The 25,707-nt window shown below is 42.7% G+C and overlaps 1 protein-coding gene across 15 annotated transcripts in view; it reads right to left on the reverse strand.

Moving 5' to 3' along the window:
• dab2ipb (DAB2 interacting protein b) overlaps positions 1-25,707 on the reverse strand; it is a 167,252-nt gene that overhangs the window by 48,814 nt on the left and 92,731 nt on the right. The window contains exon 1 of one of the 15 annotated variants that reach the window (XM_037117099.1): positions 9,038-9,264. The exons of 13 other annotated variants lie outside the window; for them this stretch is intronic. Coding sequence is in view for 1 of the 2 variants with exons in the window: in XM_037117098.1 (XP_036972993.1) it covers positions 2,041-2,063 (23 nt within the window). In the remaining variant the exon portion in view is untranslated. Of the gene's footprint in view, positions 1-2,040; positions 2,177-9,037; positions 9,265-25,707 lie in introns of those variants that run through there. One more of the 15 variants, XM_037117098.1, reaches the window with a different exon arrangement.

Consider the following 25,707-nt stretch of genomic DNA (forward strand, 5'->3'; position numbering starts at 1 on the left):
AGTGTACTTTTTAGGTACTTGTAAGTACTTTTTACTTCACTACATCTTGGAGACAAGAATTTAACTTTTTACTCTACCACATGTATTTGGTTACCTTAGTTACAAGTTACTTTGCAGATTAATTGCACGATAATTGAGTTTATTGGCAATTACATTAAATACAAAAGATTTTGATAAATCAGAAAAATGCTGAATATCGGCTCTAATAATGATTATATACAATACACATACTGTGCATGTGAATATATGTTAAATTCTGCTTTAATGTACATTTGATACTTGGTATATTTAATTCCCCGCATTTAACAACAACACTGGTTTCACTCAAAACTACCTGGTTTCCTTTTCTTTCAGTACAACCAGCACTATAGCACATCTGATGAAATGTGTTCTCGATGTCTGCCGGCTCCTGTGAGAACATGTTTGTGATAATTATAGATGCTTTTAAAAAAACAGCCAACTCAGTCCACTTTGAAACTACCAGCAGAAAAACTCGACAGGTCAGGGCTGATTCATTATTCTAAACTTAAGAAAACAGCATCCACGACTAAAGACACATCTTCTCACTTTTCGCTTTGTAATTCAAAGTTTCAAAGTACCACTTTTTTTTTTTTTTTTTTTTTTACAGCAGAGAGAGGAGTGGGGCAGTGGTAGAAGACGGAGGCGAAGATAATACAGTTATCACCCTGGTAAGACAGGGGATAGTGGAAACGCTGGCTTAATTGGACCATGTCTGCCCAATTAAATGACTTATCATCTGGCTTCGGGCCATCCAGCGATGTTAAAGCCTGGAGGGCAGCGAGAGGAGTGTCGGAGTAGTTTGAGAGAATGCCCTTCAAGTGTAGCAGAGAAGAGCAGGAAAAGAGACGAGTTCCTGACATAAATTAGTTAAACATTATCTGTTATACTTTAGATGTCATATTACTAATTATCTCCTTCATGGCACAAAGACACACTGACAGAGAAATACACATTTTGCACATTGAGTTTAAAATTTCCTGCATGTTATTCCTCATTAGCCATTATTGATTTTAATCACAAAGCACCGCAGCAACAATAATAGAGTACGAGGGGTGAGACAGTCACATATGAGTGGGTATGACTCAGCCTTGAACATGAGTCTGAGAATACTCAAGGCTCTCTAAGGTCATGGAAATGGTGTGTTCATCTGTGCTCATGTGCTTAAGTGCCTGTGTGTGAAGGCATACATGAAACTGCCGTAATCGGGTATGTTTGCAAAGCAAAGACACACCAAACTGCATGCAAAAAATCATTCTTTTCCTTCGGCGCGTACTAAGGAAAATATAAATTAGTTACAAGAAAGCTTTTTCTCTTGAACTCTTGCATAACTCGGCAAGTGCTTGGGGAACTGATAACACCATGTGCAAATGAGTCGGGGAGATGAGGAAGTGTTTTTCACTTCTTGACCTGAATATTCAAACATCCCTGTGGCATTGGACGAAGACGCAGGCAAACACTCAAGGAGTTCACAAGGAGAAAAAAGAGGGCAGAGGCTCTCTTCCCACGCAACATAGCAAAACTCTGATGGCTAAGAACCTATGATCTCTTTAAATACTACTTTTCACAATTTATTCCAGCCCTCATAGATGCATCTTTATTAATAGAAGATCTAGACAGGTGAAGTAACTCTAGCACATAATTGGCTCTAAATTGTCAAGCGCTGTCAATACCGCGTTCTTATTTGCACTTTAAAGACTGGATCTGCCTCTGGCGCTGAATAGTTCTCTTGTTCAAGTCTAAGCGTGTCCTTGTTTCTCTCTGAGCACCATCCTCTCCAGCCCTTCAAAGATGTACACCCCACTCTCTTAATTAAGTATTCTGACCTTTTCTTACTTCCATAATTCATACATAAAGTACTTCATGGCATCTATGTAGCGAAAATAGTTAGCTGAAGCCACAATGTACGGTCCTGAGCGAAGCGTGGGTGGATGCACAGACAGGGGTTTCCAAAAAAGCCACAGCATGCAGCTGTGCTGTAACCATCCAAAGTGTTAAAACAAAAAAAAAAATGACACTTACGATCTACTGAATATGTGAAACATTGTCCAGCAGAACCTCTCCAAACTGGATCCAGAAAACGGCACGGCTTTAGTTTGGGTTGCATTCCTCACGAGCGGCTGGTCCCAGTGTTTTTCCCGACTATTTTTGAGTCTCTGGGAACGTGGCTGGAGCCTCTGCCCTCTGAGTTACACCACACCGCTCCCAAAGGATGTCTGTTGCTACTAACACACCCCTCTCCACATCCCATTTAAAAAGACAGTGCTCTTATTTAGGACGAGCCTGCCTCACAGCCCGGAGTAACATTATACCGAGATGAAGTAATGCTATAAACACTGTGCTCACGACATGGACCTATAAAGGTACGATTTAGGGGGTTGGATACCGTCCTTCAAAATAAGATGCAACTTCAACATACTATACCTGATTTTTAGGAAGAATATAATGTAAATCTGAAGAAGTATCCAACAAAATATATTCTAATAGGTGCATTTATAGCAGCTTTGTTAGTATTTTTTTCTTTTTTCCTTAGACATCACTGTACTTTACTTTTCTTCAAGATTATATATCTATCTTATGTTTCAGCTGTGGTTTCTCTTAATAATCATTGAAAATATGTTTTCAGATAAAAAAAAAAAAAAGGCTCTGTAAAGGTCAGAGTCTTCCTGTCTATGTTCCTAATAGAGAGAACAAGCTATCAGCAAATAAAAGCTTAGAAAAGCTGAAAGCTGTTAGGAAGTTATTTAGGTGCTTCTGTCAGAAAATTAGAAAAAAATCTATAGTCCTCTAGCTGAAGTCGCTCTGTAGGTTACACAGTTTCTCTGTCATCATCAGATCTGTCTCCCCTGCTTTTTCTCACACTGACACAGACCTCGATGTTGGCAGCCAGGAAGTCAGCCTGCCTCCCCCCTCCCTCCCTCCCTGTTTCCCTGTAGCAGGAAACAATGGTTCAGCCTTCAGCACTACACTCTGTGGGAAAATGCTGGGTCCTTGGCCTGATGAGGGGGACTCCAGGAAAAGGGAGAAAAAAGAAAAAAGAAAAAAAAAGAGGGGAGGAAGGCACAAAAAAAGGGAAAGAGGGAGCAGTTGAGGGGAAGGAGAGAAAAATAAAGCCAGCCGGGTTGGGGAGGAGACAAACTGCCAGATGTATTGTATGCTTGTTTTTACATAGCCAGTGAGGGAAGACTGATGTCACAGCTCAGACATGCTGTCAAGAGACGTTTCGATTCAGACTGATGTTTGAGCACCAAACACTGCCAAAGCCCCAGAGATGCCAGTCATCTCCACTGAAATGATTAAAGGTCTAGTTTGGCAGAGACCAGTCTCAGCACTTCTTATTAAAAAGCTTTCGGAACCACAGTCGAACATTTCAGCTCAGTCCTTCCACAGAAATTACACAGATGTCATTATTTTAAAAGTCTTGAGTTAAACTCTGCCTTGACAATGGAATTTGCTGCAACCTATGCAGTAGAAAAAGTCTTTGCACCCCAATATATGTGAACCTGTTCTCCAGCTCCAAAACAATTTAAGTATGATCTGGGAGCTAAAGGAGGTTCAATGTACTCGTTCCTCCCGATGCAATGGATTGGAATTGCCTGCTCTTATCACGAGTAAACAGACCTGCATGCCTGCGTGCTGTTTTGGAGAATGGCTGGGTAAAGGTTAACTACAAAGCCAAGGCAAAGCCTTGAGACTAAACACTCAGGGGGATTTCCTCATTCTTCTGGTCTGGGTCATGATAATATCATACCTCACAGAGTTGTTTGGAGTGTGACTGCTCCCAATGTGGGACAGGGCAAGGCTATTCTATCTGTGGAAGCTTGTAATCACTGTAGCGGGAGAGGAGTGCAGAAAACAAACACAAAATCTTCATTATTCATAGGAAAAAGCATTTTGAACAATAGCCTTCTGTGCTCAGCGAGTCATGTGGCTGCACGACATTTAGATTTTTACACACACACACACACACACATTCAAACAGAAAATGTATATGTATTCCATGAGAGAAAAAAAATCCATGTCAAATCATGCCAAGGAGTGTGTGGGTGGGCACTGGTGAGGTCATGAGCCAGGTGCACGGCCTGATTTGACAAAAAAGGACGGGGTCACGAGAGAAGGTGGGAGAGACGGGGCTCTCTCAGCTAACTGTCTGTCTGCTGGCAGTCCCTGGGAGGCCTCGCCTCCGAGAAGCTATTCCCCTGCTAACCACTAACCTGTTTAGTGGAGCACCACCTGCCTGCACAGAGGTAAAGAGAAGAAGGGCGGGAGGCGAAGAAAAAAAAATAATGACTGGATACAGTACGTTCCAGGCAGGCTTCCACAAGTCTGCATCGCAGGGAGGTGGGTGGCGGATGGAAAGAGAAAGAGAGAGAGAGAGAGGCTGAGATGTGTTGGACATGCATGTGTTGAGAGAGGGCAGGCAAGAGGCAGGCAGGGAGAAAAAGACGAACAGACCGAGAGAAGAGAGAACTCACATCAGCATTCCTGTAACTCAAGTAGACAGAATATGAAATTCGCTGCACTACGGTAAGACCAAGAATAATAACTGAATCATGGCTGATAATTGGCTTTGATTAGGCGCCTAGATTTGGAAGGTTGTCTACTCCCAAGTAAGAATTACGTAATATAACAATATGTTGTAAGAGTTCATCAACCGTCAAAGGTTTTTCTTATGCGATTTATACCGAGGTAACTGTCCCTTTAATGTATGTGGCTGCAATAATCCATTGGTAATGTTGCAAAGTGTTGATAAAAGATCAGCCTAATCCACACACAGCGTCTCCCTGTCTTCTCCTCTAGAAGTGGGTGCTGGAGAGCAGCGCAGGCATTAGAGACCACTCCCTCCATTTCTCCATTCAGCGCTCTATAGCCTACCCTCCATTTAATTTTTGTAAAGCAGCTTACTGTAAAGAGACAGGCAGATGAACCAGAGACGGGGAAGTGACATCAGCTCTTCTGTGTGTTTGTTTGTGTAATGAGAGAACGAGAGCGGAAGGATAGAAAGAGACCTTTACTGTAGGACCGAGGCTTGAGAGCTCTCCTCTCGCGTCGCTCCTATTGACTGTGCACTCCGGCCTTCAGGGCAGGAGAGAGCGAATGAGTGATTCAATTATTGACAGCGCACAACGCTGCCCCATCACGAGCATATGCTCCTCTTTCATCCTCTCGCAGGCAGCGTCAAGGAGATCCAGAAAAATGTTACTGAAAGTCCTCGCCTGCGTCAGCGGTCCCTTCTGGTCACAATGGCAGGACTAAAGACAATATTCCAACCTCCAACTGACTGAGACGCATCAAAAATTTCAAAGCATTTGAGTCATTTTACACAAGCACACGGAAATTGAGACAAATCTGTTTCATTCTCCTTTCCTTTCATGACGTCCATAATCTTCTGTAAATGTTTGAGCCTCTGCACTTGAATGAAATTGGTGGATTCGAATGATGTTAGACCTTCTTAACGCCAGCTGCAACCTCCTCCTCCACCAAAATAATTCAATTAATAAACAGGAAGTAGTGTCACTTTCTATTTCTTCCATCTATTCAAACTGAATTTGCAAATATTACATGTTTGAGATGATGGTTTTTCTGGAGCCAGAAGTGACCATGTTGGGATGACAGGATGGAACTGAGGAGGATACTGATTGGATCCGACTAAGAACTGGAGGGACACAACCTTGGTAGCCACATGTCAATCACAGGGTAGCCGCGCCCCGACAGCTTACCCCGCTGTATCGTCTACTTCACTCTAAATTGGAGCATAATTTACTGAATTAACATCGTGCTGTTTTGAAGAAGACTTGTGAGAACATAACCTCATAACATGAATGTTTGCTGAGGTAGGGTCACACAATCTGATTTCTTTCTGAAACCAGTGGCGTTGCCCCCTGTTGGACATCAGAATGATTGCAGGTTCAAGATACTTCACTTTTCAGATGTGAAAGCTCCTCTCATGTTCTAATCAATGACTTAAAGCAATCGTTACTGTCCTGCCACAAACATGACTCACCAAAACAGATAGTACAAATGTTTTCAGAGTATTCTAAGAACCATGAGCATCTCTTTGGTCCATTACGGAACACTTAATCCTTTAATTTATCTGAAAAAGACCCAATTAACATTTCGATGCACGATTGTCTGGACAGTGATGATACATTGGAAAATTGACAATTGCTTGAATTAGATACTTGGACAACAGACTCTGTACCAAACACCTGTGCTTCCTTGGACCCTCATGTTTGTGTGGTCATGATGAAGTGCTGTTGATTAAGTGTGAAACCGTGCATGCTCTCTTCCTCCCCCTCTCTAAACCGCCAGCGGCTCGGACCTCTTGACCCCCAGCCGAGGAGCCCTGTGGGTGCGGCCCTGACCCACTCCTCCCTCCCTGTAACAGTGTCTGATCAAATGCTCTGCCCCACTTCATCAGCTCGCAGTAAATCAATGAACAACACAGAGATGATCTGTGACAGAGTAATTACACAGTGACAGAAAACTCTGGGAATGACACAAAGAGATGGGGAGGAGCAGCAGAAAGGTGCTCTATAAAGCTAAGCTCCGCATTTATTCCCTTTTATTACCAATTTTTCCTGCAGCACAGATATATCAAGGAAGTGATACAATGCATTGCATATCATATCACACCTTTTATGTTAGTGTTTAATGTCATGATTCGACGTCACTGGGGAGGTTGCTGGTAAAACGAGCTGAGGTGACAGTTCCCGGGCTTGGTGGTAAATATGATAAAGCAATGGCGAGACTTTCAAGCATTTTGAAGAGTTAGCCAGGCTTAGCAATAGTGTTAGCCACTAACCTAGATTTTCATAAATGAATGACACACCGTACCAATCATTTTAAAAACAAGGATTAACCTCCTGCTACCATCCAATATGCTGGTTCAGGTTAGGTGACATGACGCAGGGAACAAGGTGGGTAGAATAAGTAGTTCTAGTTAGTACTAGCATACAACTAGCAGAGCATCAACATCCATTAATTGGTTAGTTCATTGCTGCAATTCCAAATGCTCTGATTTCAGCTTCTCAGATACAAATATTTCATGTTCTTTTAACTCCTCTACGAAAGTGAGCCGGATATCTTTTAGTTGTGGACGTTACGTTGGGCTTTCCAAAAAGTGACAACCAACTGATTAATCAAGAAAATGACTGACAGATTCATCGATCGTGACGATTATCTCCTTCTAAAAAAGCCCGAACAACTAGTACACAAAATATTGCAAGATAAACAATAGCAGACTGTCCGCCCTCCCTGTCTTCGTTTCAATCATCTTATTATTTCCTCACACTGTTTCACACTGTTTATCTCCATCTCACATTCGCTCCTACCATCTCTCCCTGTTGCTCCAACTGCATTTTAAGGGCTGTGAAAATGACTAACAGCTCTATTTTCTCGCTCTGCCATCTTTCGTCTGGGTTGCTGGTTAGCAATCTCGAAAGCTAAAATAGGAATGTAGGAAGTGCACACGGTGAAAACATATGCATATTTGCATTCAGAATGTGCACACGTATGACTGTGTGGACCAACATTCGCTCATGCATACAGGCAGATACAGAACCCCAGGCTGGGAGAGGGAAAAAAAAAGGAAGAGGAAAAAAAAAAAAATCACAGTTAGTGCTTCCAAACACAGACTGACACCGATGCTTGGAGCATGACATGTAGGAGTCAAGCTCGGCTTTGTTCTGGAGGGCTACAATCAGGACGACCACCAGCCGAGCTCTCACACTGAAACATATCTGCACGCTGCAGTAAACAAGCGACAGAACCATCAAACTATCATTTATGTGTTTACTAAACCAAAGATGGCTTCCTCCGGTGAAGCCGCCTCCGAGGAAAATAAATGTTTGGTTGAATGCTGCTCTAAACTCTTCCTGCGTATTGTGGCAGGGAAGTTGGCAGGGTGTGTTGAACAGTTACTGACAGGCGGCCTCTGTGTTTCAGGCATCTTGTTAATGAGACAAATCAAAATGAAAGACTTAACTGCAATAATTAATAACTGTTAATTATACTTGATGTATGGCTGCTGACTAATTCCATGCATGTAAGCAGTGTGCCGACACCCATGTGACTCCTGCTGCAGCTGTACAGCTGTGTATGATGCATTATATGGACTGTAGATTTTCATGTGTAAAAAAAAAATAATTATTGTCAGGAAATGTATGTCTTACCCATCTGTAAACTCTAAATGTGGAAGAGAAAGATGACATTCTCATACTTCGAATGACTTAATTCTATTCTCCGCAGTTATTCGGAATTGTAAGCAAGACTATTAGAGTAACAGATGACAAACTCCCCAAGGCCGGCACAAAACGATGACTAACACCAAGAAGAGCCCCTCCACTCATCCCCTCCTCTCTTGTGCAGACATGACAATGTTCCTGCAATGAAATGAGCTGTTGCTCTCACAGACTTCTGAACTTGGTATACTTGGGAAGCACAGCTTCCTTTAAACAGCTAATTGCTTCCAACATACGACTTCGACTGAGAGCATTGGCCAAAACCGGCGGCTGACCTCACAGCGTGGCCCAGTCATCTGATTTGTGTTAGCTGGCTGCCCACTGTAACACAGGCCAGCTTTGTGTGATGTTGCTACAATTAGGATGTGGTTGCCACACATTGCTGCATTATCATCCCTGGTGTTATATATAATATCACTGGTTATAAATGCTCTGAATGAAAGCCCTTAGGGACCTAAAGCAATTATATAATTCTGACAGAGTATCCTGAATGTACGCATGATGTAGTAGAGAGAGAGAGAGAGTGTGTGTGTGTGCTCAGGAGAGCAGCCTCCCTTGCATTGTCACTGAGAGACAAGCATAGAAAGAAGAGGACGGCACAGCTGGAGTATAAACAGTGCACAGGGCAGAGGAGCGTAAACAGTCCCAATGAAGCATCAAGTCCACATTTCTATTCGTGGCCACACACGAAAAAATAATCTCCCACTGCATGATCCCCCAGCAAACCAACACACAAAGGACGGCGAGTGACATGTGAAAAGCAGGATAACACTCACCAGGCATTGTCAGAATTCCACAGAACAATCAAAGGCAGGCGAGGAGAGAAACCGAGGCTGAGCCAGAAAAAAAAAGAAAAAGAACAAAAAAAAAAGAAAGGCAGGGATGTTGAGGGCTGAGGCGATTTCAGTGCTCCATTTTCCCCCCCTGCTGCCGATGCAGACTGCTGCTCGCCTCTTTGCTTCCTCACTTGTGCTTCTCTTCTCCTTCTCTCCCTGACTCCTTCTCTCTTTCCTCCTGCTGCTGCTTTAAGACAAGGGGTGGAGAATGAGCGCTACAATGCTCTCCCTCTCTCTCCCAGCTCCCTCTCCTCCTGCCTTTCTCCCACCCTCTCTCGCTCGCCCCATAGAGAGCATGCCCTACTTCCTGTGTTGTCTCTGAAATGGGACACACTCTCTTCTGTTTGCTGTCTTTCACTCCGCATGAATGAATTTAAGGGTATCCCGACACTTGACTCTGATTTGAGAATGATGAGGGTTTGTCCCCTTTTCTGCTCTGCTGTCTCTCCCTCCTCTTTCCAACTCCAGCTCTCCCTTTCACTGTCAGTGATTGACTGCACCTCCCATTTCTGTCTCCTTGCGCAGGGAGGAGCCTGCATATGGTGTGCAGGGGGGGGGAGGAGGGTGGGGGTGGGTGTCACATGTATGTGTGTGCGGTGCAGCCTAGCTTGGCCCTGCCTCCCCCCACTTGTGTGGCTCCAGTGTGTGTGCTCTTTGTCCTGTCAACTCTGCTGCGAGGTGTGCTGCCTCCCCTGTCAGCCACTGTTGCTGCTGCTGCTGTTACCACCGCTGTTGCTGGGACTGGGGGTGAGGGGTGAGGGGTTGGGGGGGGGATTGCTTGTGTCGCCAACCTGCCCTGAGCATGGACTCGGTGCAGCTGTGAGACTAGGACTCATGCTGGGGCTCAGACAGAAAAAACACTGTGCATATGAGGCTGGAGCTCAGCTTTGGCAAAGTGACTTGGCCGATGGGGCCGGCCAAAGGGTTGGTGGTAGTGAGACTGGAATGTGGGTGGGAGGGTTTTGCCACGCTCAATTTGAGCCGGGATTGGTAGACTGGCAGAGGAGATAAGTGTGAGTTTGAGGCTATTTCTAGAGCTTACAGTCTGGCAGAGCTGGCACAGGGGGATGAAGGGCTCGGGCGGGACACAAGATAAGGCAGGACAGCTGTGGAGAGCTGGTTCAAGAGAGCCACGGCCACTAATCTGCACTCTCTGCACGTCTGCAATGATGTCATCAAACATGACATCACCCTTACCCCTTACACACACACACACACACACACACACACAGTAGTGCACGTGTAAACCAAATGACCACACTATAGGGTGGAGGAGGGTACAAATACTCTTGACTCTTGAGTTCACACCCATTCTAAACAAAAGCACTGGTCAAAGGTACATTGTTGGGTTTCAAATGACCAAATCATGAAAAGTACCTCATTAACTCGCCGCTGGCCACCTGTTTCCTGCTCAAGTTGACGAACACGTCTGCGTTTAACATTTCCAGTGACAGCTGAAGATGAGGTCACTTTATTTTGGTCAAAATCTCTCTGTTTACATTCCCATTTAAATCACTAACATCGTCTAAAGAACATAATATATTGATACAGTACCAAGAAGCGTTTGAATAATACAGCTTTATCCAGAGTCCAGAGAACGACTGCACTATAACAGCATTTGTACGATCAAAAATCTCCCCATTGTGGATTATAGTTTAATTACTATACCAACAGTTAGAGCAATGTCTGGGCCAATCCGGTGCAATGAGAGGTGGGTGATTAAACTCTATGGGACATTTTGAGATCATTTTTGCCACGCTTTTATATTACCTTGCATTCTATTGTAGGGTCAATGATTGAGTTCGTTCCTGGAGTAAACCAAAGTGAAAAAAGTGGAGTTTGGATGGCAGTTTGATGCCTTGAGCTCTTTGTGGTGTCATGACTTTAATAGTTATTTCAGTGGAAAGGAAAGTTTGTGATGACAATATTATCATTCCCGCTAACATAGAATTAAAGTGCAGCCCAAGAATAAGTAATTTGATAGTGTTTATAAAAATTCCAAAAAACAGGTGTTAGATCAGACTAGCTGTGTTTTCTGCACCAGGAAAACAAAGTTGTATCAGCACAGACAGCAAAAATAAAAATAAAAACTGTATTTCATATTTGCAGTACACTCTTACACATCTTACTCTTGTCCAGACATGCATTATCTACGTGTTCGGTGCTTTATATCCAAGCTGCTGCCTTCCAACTCGATATAAACATTACATCCTAATTGCAAAAATGCTGACGCCAATTATTAAGCATCACTGATTTACAGAACACCTCTGAAGGTAATATTATCTCAATTAGTGAGTCTTACAACACACTCTAATCCTGATTGCTAATTGCAAGTGTACAAATAAACGAGAAACTTCCGCAGAAATAATAAGCCATGAAATATGTGGTGCATGACATAAAAGAAATGAATGACAAGCTCAAAAACTGTTAATGTGTCATTCAAAAAAAAAAAACAAAACAAGCAGCGTTTTCTGATATGAGGAGAAGAGTGCAGCCTGAGTGCATGGAGCTTTTTGGAGAGGGTTTGTAAATGCACAATGAAAAGCTGAACGTCTGACCCAGACATAATCCTGCTCACAATAACAGCACTCAGAGAACACAGGCGAGATGTGTCTGGTGCCATCTCATCTCTCCTTCACTTCAGTTTGTGCCCCTTTATTCATAATTCCCTATATAGTGTGAACGCAACGCACTAACAAAATGTGTGCATATATGCAGTTTATTTCTTTTATGTGGGTACACTAGCGGGTTGAAAATGGGAATGGATCATTTCCCATTGCCAGTAGACCAGTTTGCCTTTCGTTTTCTTTTCTGGTGATATTTGACATCGTGAATGCTTTAGAGGTAGCTGCTTTTTTTGTTGTTTTTTTTAAATCTTATGCTTTAATTCCTCTATCAAACTCATCAACTGAATGAGGTCCGAGCGCTCCTTAAACGGACACAAACGGAGAACTGTTTTGGCACCGACGTCTGAAATAGGGATGCTGTGATATGGCGACAAAGATAACGATGACAATCTTGATTTTTTAAAATGAAATATTCATATCTTACACACCAAAGTAATTGACCTAGTCCAAAATCAATCTTTTCATTCTAAATGTAGGTGGTGGTAATGTACCTTTACCCTCGTTAGCTTGTTAATTAATGTTATATTAGCTTTATTATGAATTTTTGGGCATGAAAACCATGCAGTAAAAGAATCTGGTATCTTGACAGCCCTGGTCTAAAACTTCAGTGCGTTTCATAGCACAGAAGGGGTCCAAATTAGTGTGTCCACCCTGGTGCTATGTGTCAAATCAGAGTCAGAAACACTTGATTGATTCCAGAGGATCATTAAAGTATTAAGGTTTAACATTGGAGCAACACCTGTGACGTCTGCAGAGTCATTTGACCTGCAGATAAATGCCGACTGTTCCCATTTGTATTAAAGACAAAAGCCAGATTCAAGTGGGTGTTCGTGTTTCTGTTGTCCAGCGAGAAAGGGGCATCTTAAATGTCAATGGGAGTGGTGGAAGAGCACAGAGTGAGATCTAATACACCTTTGACTTTGGCGATAGTGCATCCTTGTGCTCACAGGAGGTGCGATGAAGAGGCCGGGTGGTAAACAGGCAGCTCGGCACCTTAAATGTTTGTTTTAAACTAGGTCAGCCTGCACCAGCGAAGCCAAGCTGCTGTTGCGCCACATATGCCAGTCTGTCTCCTGTTTTTCACACAGTTTGAGCTTTATGAGATGAATATTACAGCGGCGGTATATAATTAATGGAGCACAAAGAAGAATGATAAATAACAGGAGCGGTGCCCATATTAAATGTTGATCTACAGAGGTGTTTGATCTTCCTATTAATCAAGAAGAAGTTGAGGCTGAGACATTTAATAATAAAGAATATAAAATATCAATAAGGAATAGTTTGAATGTAGAGCCGAGCATTTATCTCTGCCCGCGTTTCCTTTGCATCAGTGCATTTATTTAATAAAGATGTGGATTATTACAGCGGCGGAGCCCTGACACAGACATAAGGCAGTCTGATGATGCAGCAGTGTCTGGAGGAGGCACAGTGAGCAGTGGGTAGTGAAGCTTTATTACCTTTAAGCCTTCTCTCATATGGATGACCACCAGTGTCAGGGAAACAGTAACAAAGCATTCAACTAATTGTACAATCAAAATAGGCATTAATAATTAAGAATATAAATCAGTTTATCAGCCTATTAATGTGTAATTTGCATTGTTTCACCAGCTAAAAGCTCAAAATGTCACTGAAAGACTGATTAAAATCTGTATTAAGTCAATTTGTGAATCCAGCTATTTATGTTGTCTTTTTAACCTGTATTTTCAAATAGATTTTTAAATTCCATTCTTTCTTTATGAATTAATTAATGCATTTTTAAATCATGTTCTGTTTTATGTTGCTTTTGTCAATCCCTTTTTAATTTGAATTATTAATTGATGGTTTACTTTATAACTGAATCTAATCAATTCATTTGTAAACCAACTTGTTATTGCTTATTCTTGTTGGACAATAAGTTAAACGTTTCACTATGACCCTGACACTTGTGGTCCTCTAAAACCAAAGTTTCTGAGCACACTTACAGTTGTGTACCTGAATTATAAATATGCGAAATCAAGTGGCAGAAGCTGATGTGAGACGGCAGGTCATAAGACAGTGTCGAGACATGGAGTTTTGCTTACGAACATGTCGGTGGAGTGACAGGACGGATAAGTAACTGGGGAGCCCGTGTGAACAGAGATTGTGTACCGGCTTGTACGAGGTGATACAGTCTGACAGGTAGTCAGGTGATTCCTTCATCTTTGCAAGCCAGTTGCACACACACAGACACACACACACACACTGATGGCTCAGTACATTGAGAACATTAAGAAAAGAAATCCCACAATGCAATGCACCACAAAAGTAAACTCCTGAGTGTGTATTATATAAGGAAAAGTTAACAAGCGAGTCATTTTTGGACGCAGCCACCTGTGATTCCAATCAGTCCATGTGAAATCAGAAGGACCAGATGAAAAAAATCTGGATGGAGGGCCAGCTTGCGAGATCACAAACAGGAACAGAAGTGGGGATGATGATTATGATCAGACAGCTGAAACTTGAGAGGAGTTTCACCTTTTTGCAAATGATCGAAACACAGCGGACAGACAGATGGTAACGGTGTAGAAAACTTCCCTTTTCCAGACGCAGGAAGTTCGGTGAGTTAAGATCAAGTGCACATTTCACTGTACTATCTCTCTACTTACATCACCTGTTATCGCAGAAGCAGTCATCAGAGAGCAACCGAATCTAAACTGAGTATATCCCTCTTACAGACTGAAATATCGCCTGCCATCACCGCGTCTGCTCTCCTACACTTTCATTTTAGATCATTAAAAAAACAAACAAAACAAAAACACCCACTGTAAGTCTTAGTTTAAATTTCCTGGAGCTTAATTTTTTTTGGCAACGCGAATACTGTCAAGGCGCTCTGGCTCGTTACCATCAGTTAATTGCAATGATACTGATCTAAATGGTGAAACTGAAGCTTTCATACCCGTCTTCTCACTGCAGGCCAGTTTGAATTAAGTGCAGTGATACTCATACCGCGGTATGCTGGATGCACACAGGGAGAGGGCCTGACTTTTGCAATACATGGGCTTTTATTAGCACATGGCAGAATAAAAACCCTGGCAGACACACCGCACACATACAAATGTACTCACACTACAAAAATGAGTGAAGGGGGGGACGAGCGCAGCAGTAAAGTGGCAGAGAGGCCTGTTAGTGAAGCGAAAGTGGTGAAAAACCATCTAGAGTCATCACCATCGTAATTTAGTGGGTCTATAAGAGTCACTGAGTACCATCTGGACTGTCAGTGCCATGAACTCTTTTTTCTCTAATGTGTGCCTCAGTGTGTGTGTCTAGTCAATATATAGAATTTATGTGGCAGCCCACCTCAAACAGAGTTTTTAAACTTTTTTTTCAGTTTGTGCAAGGGTTATTTCAGGTGGAAAGTGGAGGTTGATGGATCTCATGTGCCAACAGCAGCCCAGTCACCAGGATAACACAAATTGTGTCACAGTACATGTCTTTACTCGACTATCATGACAGGAGGTGGAGGGGACGGTGATGTAGAAGCCACTGACCGCACTGGATATTCTCGACAAGGGACAATGTTCCAACATTTTTAGACTCTACAGGACTGGATATCTTTAAGGAGACTGCAGGACAATTTCCAGCCATGTTGGTAGCATCAAAAAACTGACAGTTCCTTGAAGAAAGTCAAGCAATCTGCAACAGGTATTTTGAACCGAGACACAACGTTTTGCTAAACCTAACCAAGTGGCTTTCGCGCAGAAACCTAACTAGATCATCCACAAAAACTTTTAAAATTGCACCTAAAGAAATGTAAACTTGATTCATAAAGAAATGTATCTTTGGTTTTGTGCAAACGTGCTTTGCAGACATTTCTTCTTGCCTCTGTGTCGCCAACAGACATCCATTACAGTTTGGTAACAACTCTTGAGTGGTGAAAATGTCGGAGCTTCCAGGATATGAAAGCCCTTGTTTGGTTTTATGTTACACTTTACCTCATACGTATAGTTTTTATGGAGTAAAAATATGTAATCCTTAAATTTAGACAACAGTGCTTCAAGAAGGCCACAAAGGTCTGATACCTATAATACTGGTGCATGATAAATAACTGAAAAGCCAGTGACAGGAGTAGTTCAAAGACAGGAATGAATGAGTAAATGGGTGTTTGCATGTGCACTGAGCAATCCTTTAAAGGGATGCGCAGGGCACCGCTTTGATGGGGCCCTCGGTATTCCTGTCACGCCCAAGGCCCTATCCATTACAGCTCATTACCCGGGGAGAGAATGAAAGAGAGGAGACCCTTGGCCACGCTCGCCCGGGCTCACAGAAGGTCCAGCAGGGTTAAACATCAACCGAGCCACCGAAAAACCTACCAGCTGGGCAGGTGTCAACACCACGAGCATTGCTCCGGGGATGATTCTGCGACAAATTATGCAGATGGTAAAGTGATCAGAGAAGCAATACACAGCACAGCTCCCTGGAATACATTGAAGACCAGACTCATTTGGTAAATTGTAAACAGTATGTAGAAACCTTCTGTCCATTAAGTACAGGGATGAGGGATGCATACTTTCCTTAATGGAAGAAAATAACAAGCAACCAAAAAAAAAGGTTTTGGAGCCGAGTTGAGAAGTGGAACCACGGCAATGTGAAATCTAATTGTACATTAGCATATCGTAATGGAACCTTCAATTGCAAAAGCTTTCTTGAAGTTGTTTGAGGGACTGTGCTTAGGGCTATTAGCTGAATCTGAAATGCTCCATGGATATTTTTAAGGGGAACAATTTGTGCATCACTTAATTTGTTCAGTTTACAAACAAGACTTCAAAAGATTTTCAGGACATAATTGCAGGAATAAGCTGCCGGAGTACGACCTCCTGGCCTCGCAGCTAAACCCAATGGGCAGAATAAATATTATGCGTTTCTGCAAAACGAAGGATATGTTCAGTCTTTCTGTTTCAATTTTATGTTGTGACAGCGCCGTGATTGAGGTCTTGCTGGGTTTAGGCACAGAAACCAATTGGTAAGGGGTCAGAAATGATTGTAAAACTGGGTTAAAATACTTGGTGTGGTCGCCATAACAACACCTGCAAAAATGTACGGATGTCTTGAAAAACACACGCTTTTGTTACCAGAAAAAAGTTTACTCAATCACTCCTCTAATTAAAGAAGGTCAGCTCATAAACATATCATTTGAACCGTGTCACTTTAATTGAGCTGTAGAAATGTGACAAAGTTCATCAGGCGTATCTGTGGTTTGCAGAGACGTACAATCCCAACGCATTATCCTGGCGACTGGGCTCTTCAGCTTTAACAACTTGTTTAAATATATATTTAAAATAAAATGAGAACATGCAGTTCATTTTCATTAATTTGAATGGAATGACCAGCAGACACCAATGCTTTTGTCTCTTAAACTGTAAGCACTCATCAACGTGTCCTTCCTGAATGTTGAGAGAAGGATTTTCAGTGGGTTGGTGCCGAGGTTCTTTGTCTTCGAGGGTGTTTAAACACATCTGAGGCTGACACCGGTCTCATTCAGAGAGAGTTTGTCTCAGTTGATGTGCAGGAACTTCTAAACTGAATAGCCATCTCTGTCCTTGAAACTGATGAAGAGCACTTTGTTTATGAGAGCAGGATAAATCAACCTTTTCAAAAACACCCACCTCTGCGTAAGCACCTAAACAACACCACATGACTCTTGAATTAATAAAATCCTCATTACGATCTCAAATAGAAGAAAGGATAACGCCACGAAGCCTCGTAATCATCACCAAATTAGAGGCATTAAGTTTTTTGAGATACTATTGATGGGTTCACTGAATCCATCCTCGTCTGCACGGGATAAGAGCTTAATCATGCACAGTGGTAGGTGAAACCTGCTCTGTACAACACATTATTACCCTGAGAGCTCTGTTTCATCTACGCCAAATCATGCTGATGCATTGCAAATGAGATGGCAAGAGGGGAGGGACGCCAAAAAGAGTAGGAGAGGGAGAAGGATGCACTCTTCCTCTGCCTAATTACTCTGCTGCGATGAGCATAATGAAAGCACGGCTGTTGTGTTTTCCTCAGACTGGCACAAAATCTGCGACTGGGCATTTGATTTTTGGCACTATGTGGTGCATTACTTCTCTGGGCAGCGTCCAGGCCTACATGCTTAAAATCATCACAAATAAATGATGAATCAACATTTGAGAAGACCATGGAGTGAATGAATAAGTGAATGAACGATGCCAGGATGAATCAGTTATACGATGGAGCACTACTTTTACTGGAATGTGAAAGAAAAAAGAAAGAGTGTGTCTATGTGGGCATGAGTGTGTGTTGTAGAGGGTTACAGGTAGAACAGGTAGAAGTTGTCAGTTTAGGTTTGTGAAAAGAAACGTTCAAAGTCGACCCCTCCTCTCCAGCTTGTATCCTCTTGTGCCAAAATTAGGCTGTTGACTCCTCTGTCATTGCCAGTAGATGAGTTTGCCTTTCTTTTCTTTTCTTTTCTGGTTCGGTGTGTCATGTTCCACGTCACAAACACGTCAGAAAACAGGGATCATGTATCTCATCTGACGGCACAGAGAGGAGACAAGCGCAGCACCAATCAGAGCATGTAAAGCAGAGTGGAGGGCTGAGAATCACTCACTCACGGAGCTGATCATCCCTCCCCCCCTCGTCAAAGCTTCTACAGGCCGCTCCACTAATTATCATCCTGAGCTGTACTCAGATTCACCCCGCTCCATTCAAATCGCTCGCTGCTTGCTCCAAAAACAAAAGAGAAATTTCAGTTGTATTTTATTTGTAGCTTAAACTGTAGACTAGCATCCAAAATAAACCGAGCAGCCAAAATCACATTTTCAAAGAAGAAGTGATTCGGACTCAGGGTGTCAGTGGAACCAGAGTAAAATTGGAGCAAGATGGCGCTGGGGGATAGGCCTTTTCAGAAAGGCAGCTCTGCCCCACCATTAAAAATCCTGCTGCTCACTCACTCCACTCCATCGGGAGAGAGAGATTATCGAACACTGCTTCAGCGGAGATGGACAGAAAAGCATTATACGCCAACGTCCTTAACTTTAACACGTCAGCGCACTGCGCCTGAAAATGGACTAAATATTAGCCACCGTGATTCCATCTCTGCCGATCAAAGCTGGAGCCAATAAACACCCGTAACTGCTGCAGAGTCATTTGGCACTGGAACGAATGCCTATTGTGTACTTTCCAAAATGAAGACAAAAGCCCGACATTAGGTGGGGTTTTAAATCCAGCATGATTGGGTTGGGTTATTGGATGCATGCTTCAGATCTGGCAACTGGTCGCTACGTCTTCATACAGATTTGCCTTCACACCCTACATGCTGTTAAATGGATGGTGGCTACACACCTACTGCTCAAAGGCTAGGGCAAATACAGGCAGGGTCTAGACACGTTATTCTATTTTTCTTTCAGGAAATTCCTTCTTCTTCGGCCTAGAAGTGCACGTGTGATCAACAAGCCTGTGACATTCAGCATCCGGAGAGTGGAACTGCAGAGATGAAAGGGGGGAAACAGGAGGATGGAAACTTGGTAAATAATTCCCTCAAAAATGAGGAGAGGTTGGGGAGTGAGCAAATTATGACAAATTCGAACATGAGGAGGAGCGAGAAGGAGGACGCTGGTGCAGTGACAATGAAGAAGAGAGGGCAGAGACAGAAGAGGATCCAGGGACGAGTCTGCAAGAGCTGGATTGAGTTTAATGTAGCAGAAATCCACCAGTGAACCGCAGCTCCGAACAACAGCTCCGAACACGACTATTACCGTGAACGGAGTAGATAAGAGGGAACCAAAGTGACAAATGATAGCAAAACAGAGGGATAGAAGGAATGGATGCAAGCAGCGAGACGAGGAAGTCAAATGGGGAGAGATGATGGTAGGGTTTGTACGGACTAAAACTAAAGCACTTCAAGGTACCTAAACCCAAACTTTCGGGGTTTTGGACAAGCCCTGAGGTTGTAACATGAAGGGTTAATAGATGTTGGGATGCTGGAAGAAGCAAAAAAAAAAAAAAAAAGTGAATGTCAGTAACTAAGCAAGTGAGAGGGAGGTGGGAACGAGGGAGGGAGCCATAGAAAAAGGTTGGATATTACAGTCAATCCACCTGGGGAATGTTTACAGAATTTAATAACTCTAAATGGCATCACTTTATTGGATTTATGGATGGATGTCTCTCACTCCCTCACTGTGCCGCTCTATTTTGGATCTTCCTCACGCACACACACACACATACACTACAATATCCCCACCTGCAACAATTACCATGGCACCCTTTGGTGTGGTTTTATGGAAAACGACAGGGGGGTTTCCATCAAGGGCTCTTGAATCCTGTAAAAGCAGCCATTCAGAGTTACAGGGGAAAGCTACTTACAACACACAGGCCGGCGCCGCTGCTTCACCACCTTATATGGTCACTGGAACTGTAACTCAATCCAAAGCAAGATAAATAAAGTGAGGGGGTAGATATACAACCTCAAATCAATAATAACCCCAACCCAAGAGAAGAGATTAGGTACCGATATACAAAAATGTTGGGATGCTGTGATGTTTAATATGTCAGGATTCTGCAATAAAATGTTAAAAAATGTCTAGACCTATTGTGTTGAGCTGTGTATTTACATTATCCCAAATTTTGAATGTTCAATCCCAGAGAAATCCACAAGTCTGTATGTCTACTCGAGGTGACAGAGTGTTTCATTTGGTCGCTTGTTGCGACTTCCGAAATTTCCCCAAGCAGCCAGATTGCTTTACTGTACATTAGCTGTAAAATAGACACACCAAGGGAGTGTGTGTCTGTGTGTTTAAATTCAGATTAACTCTCAATGAACTCAGCACTACCCCTCCCCTCTCTGTAATATCTTGATGTAGTAAAATACATTTCCACCCCAGCTCCAGTCAGCTGTTATCAGTTTATGAACACCTGTCGATGGAGGTCACCATCACGGATTGCTGCTGCAGTCGGGTTGATAACTAGGAATGAAGATAAATCTGCTTTTTTTGTTCTGAAAGTTAAAAAGTTATGTCTGAGCCTTCATTTTGCCGGTCAGCGCTAGAGCAGACCTGACTTGGTGTTTATTCCTCCAGAAGATCTGGCTCTGCACCACCCCCCTCCTCCAGAGCTAGCTAGCAGCTGCAGTCGCTATGTTCCCCCGCTCCGCCTGGCCCTCCCCCCAAATCACATATTGTGCGTTTAATAATCAAACAGATCAACTTAAGTGCGTTTTTGAAAGCATACACTCTTTCTTAATTTGACGCCTGCAGCTACTATTAAGGACAAAGTTGCTGTAAGTGCTTTAATGACACGAGGACGCTTTTCTAATTAAACGCTAATGAGAAATGGAGTTTGTATCTCAAAGTAAATGAGAGAGTCTTTATTCCCTGCCATTATGTACAGTACGGAGATGGATATATACAATGAATACATAGCATCTGGAAATATAATAAAAGCCTAATCAGAAGAGCTTCCAGAACACATTTTGGTTGAACGTCAAAAGCTGTGAGTCCTGATCTCAGTTTATTAAAATCGTGGATCAGGATAATACAAAATGTGCGAACAATGGCACCCTATTAAGTCCTTACAAGCCTTGTTTAGCTTCCCTCCCTGCGCTCTTCGTTGGGGTTGTTAATGTCTTTGTCTTCTGTACGTTTTATTGTATCCATTTATCTTCTGCACCCCGGGAATCTCTCCCAGCATGCATCTCACTGAGACTGCCCGGCATACAGTATGGTACATGCAATGCAAACACAATCAAACCATATGTCGTGCGAAACTGGGGACAGAAACAGGAGGAGAAAGACGGATGTAATAAATCGGTTCAGCCATTTTATCCATCTGCTAATGTTTAGTGCCGTGAGTGACGGCAAGAAAAGCCTTCCTGCTGTGTTATAGAAGCAGTCCTTCCATGAAAATGCATGAGTCACTGGTGCCCACAGTGCTGAGAGCTGCAGTTACCCAAACACTCATACACACACACACACACACACACTGGCATACAATATGCGTGTGTGTGCATCTTGGGTGCATGCGATTACAGACAGAGAATAAAAAACACATAACGATAATCGGTCAACTCCACCCAACCAGTGCTGAGGCCGCAAAATCCACACAGGCAAGTACTCCCCATTATATAGTTAAAGTCTGGAGAGGAAGGAGGAGCAGGGAAGAAGAGCGGTACTGTCGACAGCAATGATGTCAGCAGTGCTTCGGATGCATTTAGGGAAGCTCTGGAGAAACATTTCTGTATGTGACATGTGAGTGTGTGCATTATATTTTTGTCGAGGGTGAGATGCTGCAGGTGTGGAGAAGAAGAGAAGATCCACACACACACTCTGAAGCACTCTCTTGCCTGTGTGCTTAATGAGTCAAACGGTACATGAGTGACCCTGAATTACACTGACCAGTGACATCTGGCGTGATGCAACGGGGAGGAAAGCAGCGAGAGGAGACATGACTGACGGGAGGGTCATTATTTTTTATTAGAGGGCACTGGAGCCTGATCTGAGGTGCACTTTGAGTTTTGGAGTAAACACACAAAAAAACTTGCTTTAACATTGGCATTTATCAACAAAAAGCGTATTAATTTAACAAAATGCATTTCCTTCCTCATCAAACATTCTCAAGCCATTTTTAAAAATGTTTAAAATCCCATTTTTTTTGTTTGCATTTATGTTTATTTGTTAGGGGGCGCCCTTAAAACATGTTTTTTTTTTTTCGCTCAAGGATAGCACCTTATGTCACTCTGCCTGATTGAGTGTCTCGTCACTTGTAACTTCATTTAAAAAAAAAAAAATGTGATCATCTCTGTTCCGTTTCCCGTGTGAACATGAACTTTTAATTAATCTAAGATCATTTCTTCAACGGAACCAAGTAGTTTAACTGCCTGAACCGAAGCAAACCTTGACTGAAAACTGAAAATGTTCTTTTAAATACCTTAAAAACAACAAATTCACTGAGCCAAAAATTAAAAATCTATTTAAAAAAAACAACTTTAATTACACATGGGACACACACTCTGGTCAGCTGCATAAAAGTCATATAAAGATCCATTCATCCGGCACGTATAAACACAAATAATTTAATCTTTATACCATATCACCTAAGAGCACAACGTTCCAAATGCTTTTTTCCAGCAGAAAGCTTCTCATATAACCATCGTAACATTCTTACAAGGCGGACTATCATTGCCCATGCACACAGATGTGAAGTCAAACCCATAAATTATTTAAAAAACAACATGCACTCAGAGTACGAGCTCCGACTGTAACATAACTGCCGCATCCTGCAAAGCCCGTCCAAGATTTTAGTGAGTCCCATGCTTTGGGTGTTGCTTTGGCAGCGATGTGCATTGTGCTGCCTGTGTAATGTGTGCTACAGCTCCACAGCGCTACTAATGTTCAAAAACTCTTCGGGGAACCTTTATAGATTAATTACTGCAGCTAGTTCCAGAGGGGTTATATAGATGAATAGATGCACTGCCTCAGAATTAAACCGTCACTCATACGTATCAATATTTCAGTACGTGGAGATGGGCAAAGACAAGTGCTGCCCGACTGTACTTGATGAGTTAATTTTCTATTTCTGAAGTAAAATCTGCCAGGAGCTTATTGGCAAAAAATATGATGCCATCAACCCCCACCATATGTTGCACTCTGCTGTCGCTAAAGAGTTACAACCACTGTGATATTCATCAGTGTGTCTACACGGTCCGAGCAAGGTCAGTGCGGATCAGATGACGGAGCAGAGGCGAGTCAGGGTCAGATCATCCCTCAGATACAAGCGAGCGGGTCAGAGCAGCAGAGAACAACACAAGACAAACAAGGTGCCATCAGGAAAAAAAAGGTGCACACTGAGTAATGAGTTTGATATTTATGAGGTGAATGGCGATCCATACTGTCGGAGGACAACATCCGGCACAAACAGCAACAGTTCAGTTGTTATTAATCTGACCGTTTCCCCCGTGAGTTCAAACTCAGTTCCTTAAGAATCTGTAACTGCAGAAAGGAGAATGTGTCTGATTAAAGATTCATTGTGGTTTATTTGAGATGCTGTAACTTTCTTCGCTTCAGTTGAAAGCTGCAGCAGAAACTGTGCAACCTTTCACCATCTCCAGCTGTCAAACAACTGAATACCCTGTGAAAAAAAAAAAAAAATAACCTGACTATATTTCTAAGACAATGTCGGTGTAATGAAGTATGAATATGAAAATAATAACCCGGTCACATGTTTTGTGTGCGCCCACACATCGCTGTGTTTCTGCTTGGCTGCAGATTGGAGTGTTCAGTGAGTGTTCTGCCTCTGATTAACACAGATGAATATTTCATTTTGGACGTCCAGCTGCTCCTCATCTGCAGGTCACTCTCCTGAGACCGCCTCAGGCTACAAGGCTTAACAATGTCATCACAGCTTACACACACACACACACACACTGAGTGTATTCAGGACGATGAGTGTGTTTGCTCCCAAGAGATAGTAATACTAAAAATACACACAAATACATTTCTGTGAAATAAAAAGAGTAGTAGAAGAAGAAGAAGGAATCTATCAGGGCTGGGATAACAGACTCATCTCCTGATTCAATACCATTACGATACCTTGGCTGCATTTTCAAACTGATTTGGAATTTTGAAACGTGAAATAAAATGAGTCGCTTGTTCAGATAGTATCATCAGGGTTGCGATGCTAATTTACCTTAGCATGTTAATGGTAATCCCTGTTATGTGTTAGCGTTTAGCTAAAGGACTAAGTGCTAGATCGATTCAGGAATCAAAGAATCCATTCAGCAGTTGTTGAAAAAACAAAATCACAGCACTTATTCTAATCAGCAACTATTATAATAATCAACTAGATGAAACGACATATTTATCAATGGCAGCATCAGTGATTCTGTAGAAAGATAGATGTTTACTGAGTCATAATCTCAGGCCCTCAAATACTGATGCTTAGGGTTAAATTTCCTCCGAAAGCGGCAGTATTTTGACGACTCAACAATCAACTCCCTTCCTCCAGAATTACCTTCCCTACCTTTAATTGGGGAAATAATCAACAGATGAATTGATAATGAAAACAATGATTAGCTGCAGCCCTCAATAGGAGAATTAAACGGTGATTGCTTTAAGTAATCAAACTCTGCTGTGCAATGTAGCCCACACAACTTCACACAACCTCCAACATCATGAGGTAAATACAGCGTTTGAGACGTACAGTGAATACTAAATGTTCCCTGCATCTCTCATATTCAGGCCTGCACATCTGCACACCAGGGAGTTTTTCAGGGTATCAGATTCCCTCCCTCCTCCTCCCTTCATCTCTCCTTCATCTCATCATCTCTTTTCCCTTTTCTGCCACTTCCCAAGCCTGTCTTCTTCTTCTGCAGTGTTTTCTGCCCTGTGGGGAGTCTGCTCCCAGGCTGACGAGGAGTGTCACATACTCCTCTCACAGCACATTACTATCTTTTCCCCTGTTTTTTTTTTTTTTCTTCCCCTCCGAACAAACGCCACTGCACACACACCGTCATGTGTTACTATATCCACCATTTGCCTGGATAATGTCCTTGAGGAGTGAAAGCACCAGAGAGGCATTCTCTCTCCTTTTCCTGCTACACCAGGATAAGCTTATGGAGACCTATCAGTGTACAGTATAGGTGTCAATATGTGCATTTGCGAGCAAGGTGTATGTAGCGTGTGTGTTTTCAGGTTAAACTGGCCAAGATAAGACACCTCCTGGACAATTCCAATTTCCTGTCCGATGTTTGCCTTCTTTGCCGAGCGCTTTATCAGAATGAAACACATAAATGCTGATAGGTAGGACACCTCGCTACTAGGAAGAGGGAGCGGGTGGGGATGGGAGACGAGGATGAAATTGGAGAGTGATGAGTTTGAAATGGATAGACGGGATGCGAGGTATATAAAGAGATGGGCAGAAGTAGCAAAGAGGATGAGAAAAGACAGCGGGACAAAGAAGAGGTAGGAGCTCAATTTGTCCGACTGCACCAGAGGAATAGTTCACCGT

Source organism: Acanthopagrus latus, chromosome 12 (assembly GCF_904848185.1).
Source record: "Acanthopagrus latus isolate v.2019 chromosome 12, fAcaLat1.1, whole genome shotgun sequence".
In the NCBI taxonomy this organism is placed as follows: domain Eukaryota; kingdom Metazoa; phylum Chordata; class Actinopteri; order Spariformes; family Sparidae; genus Acanthopagrus; species Acanthopagrus latus.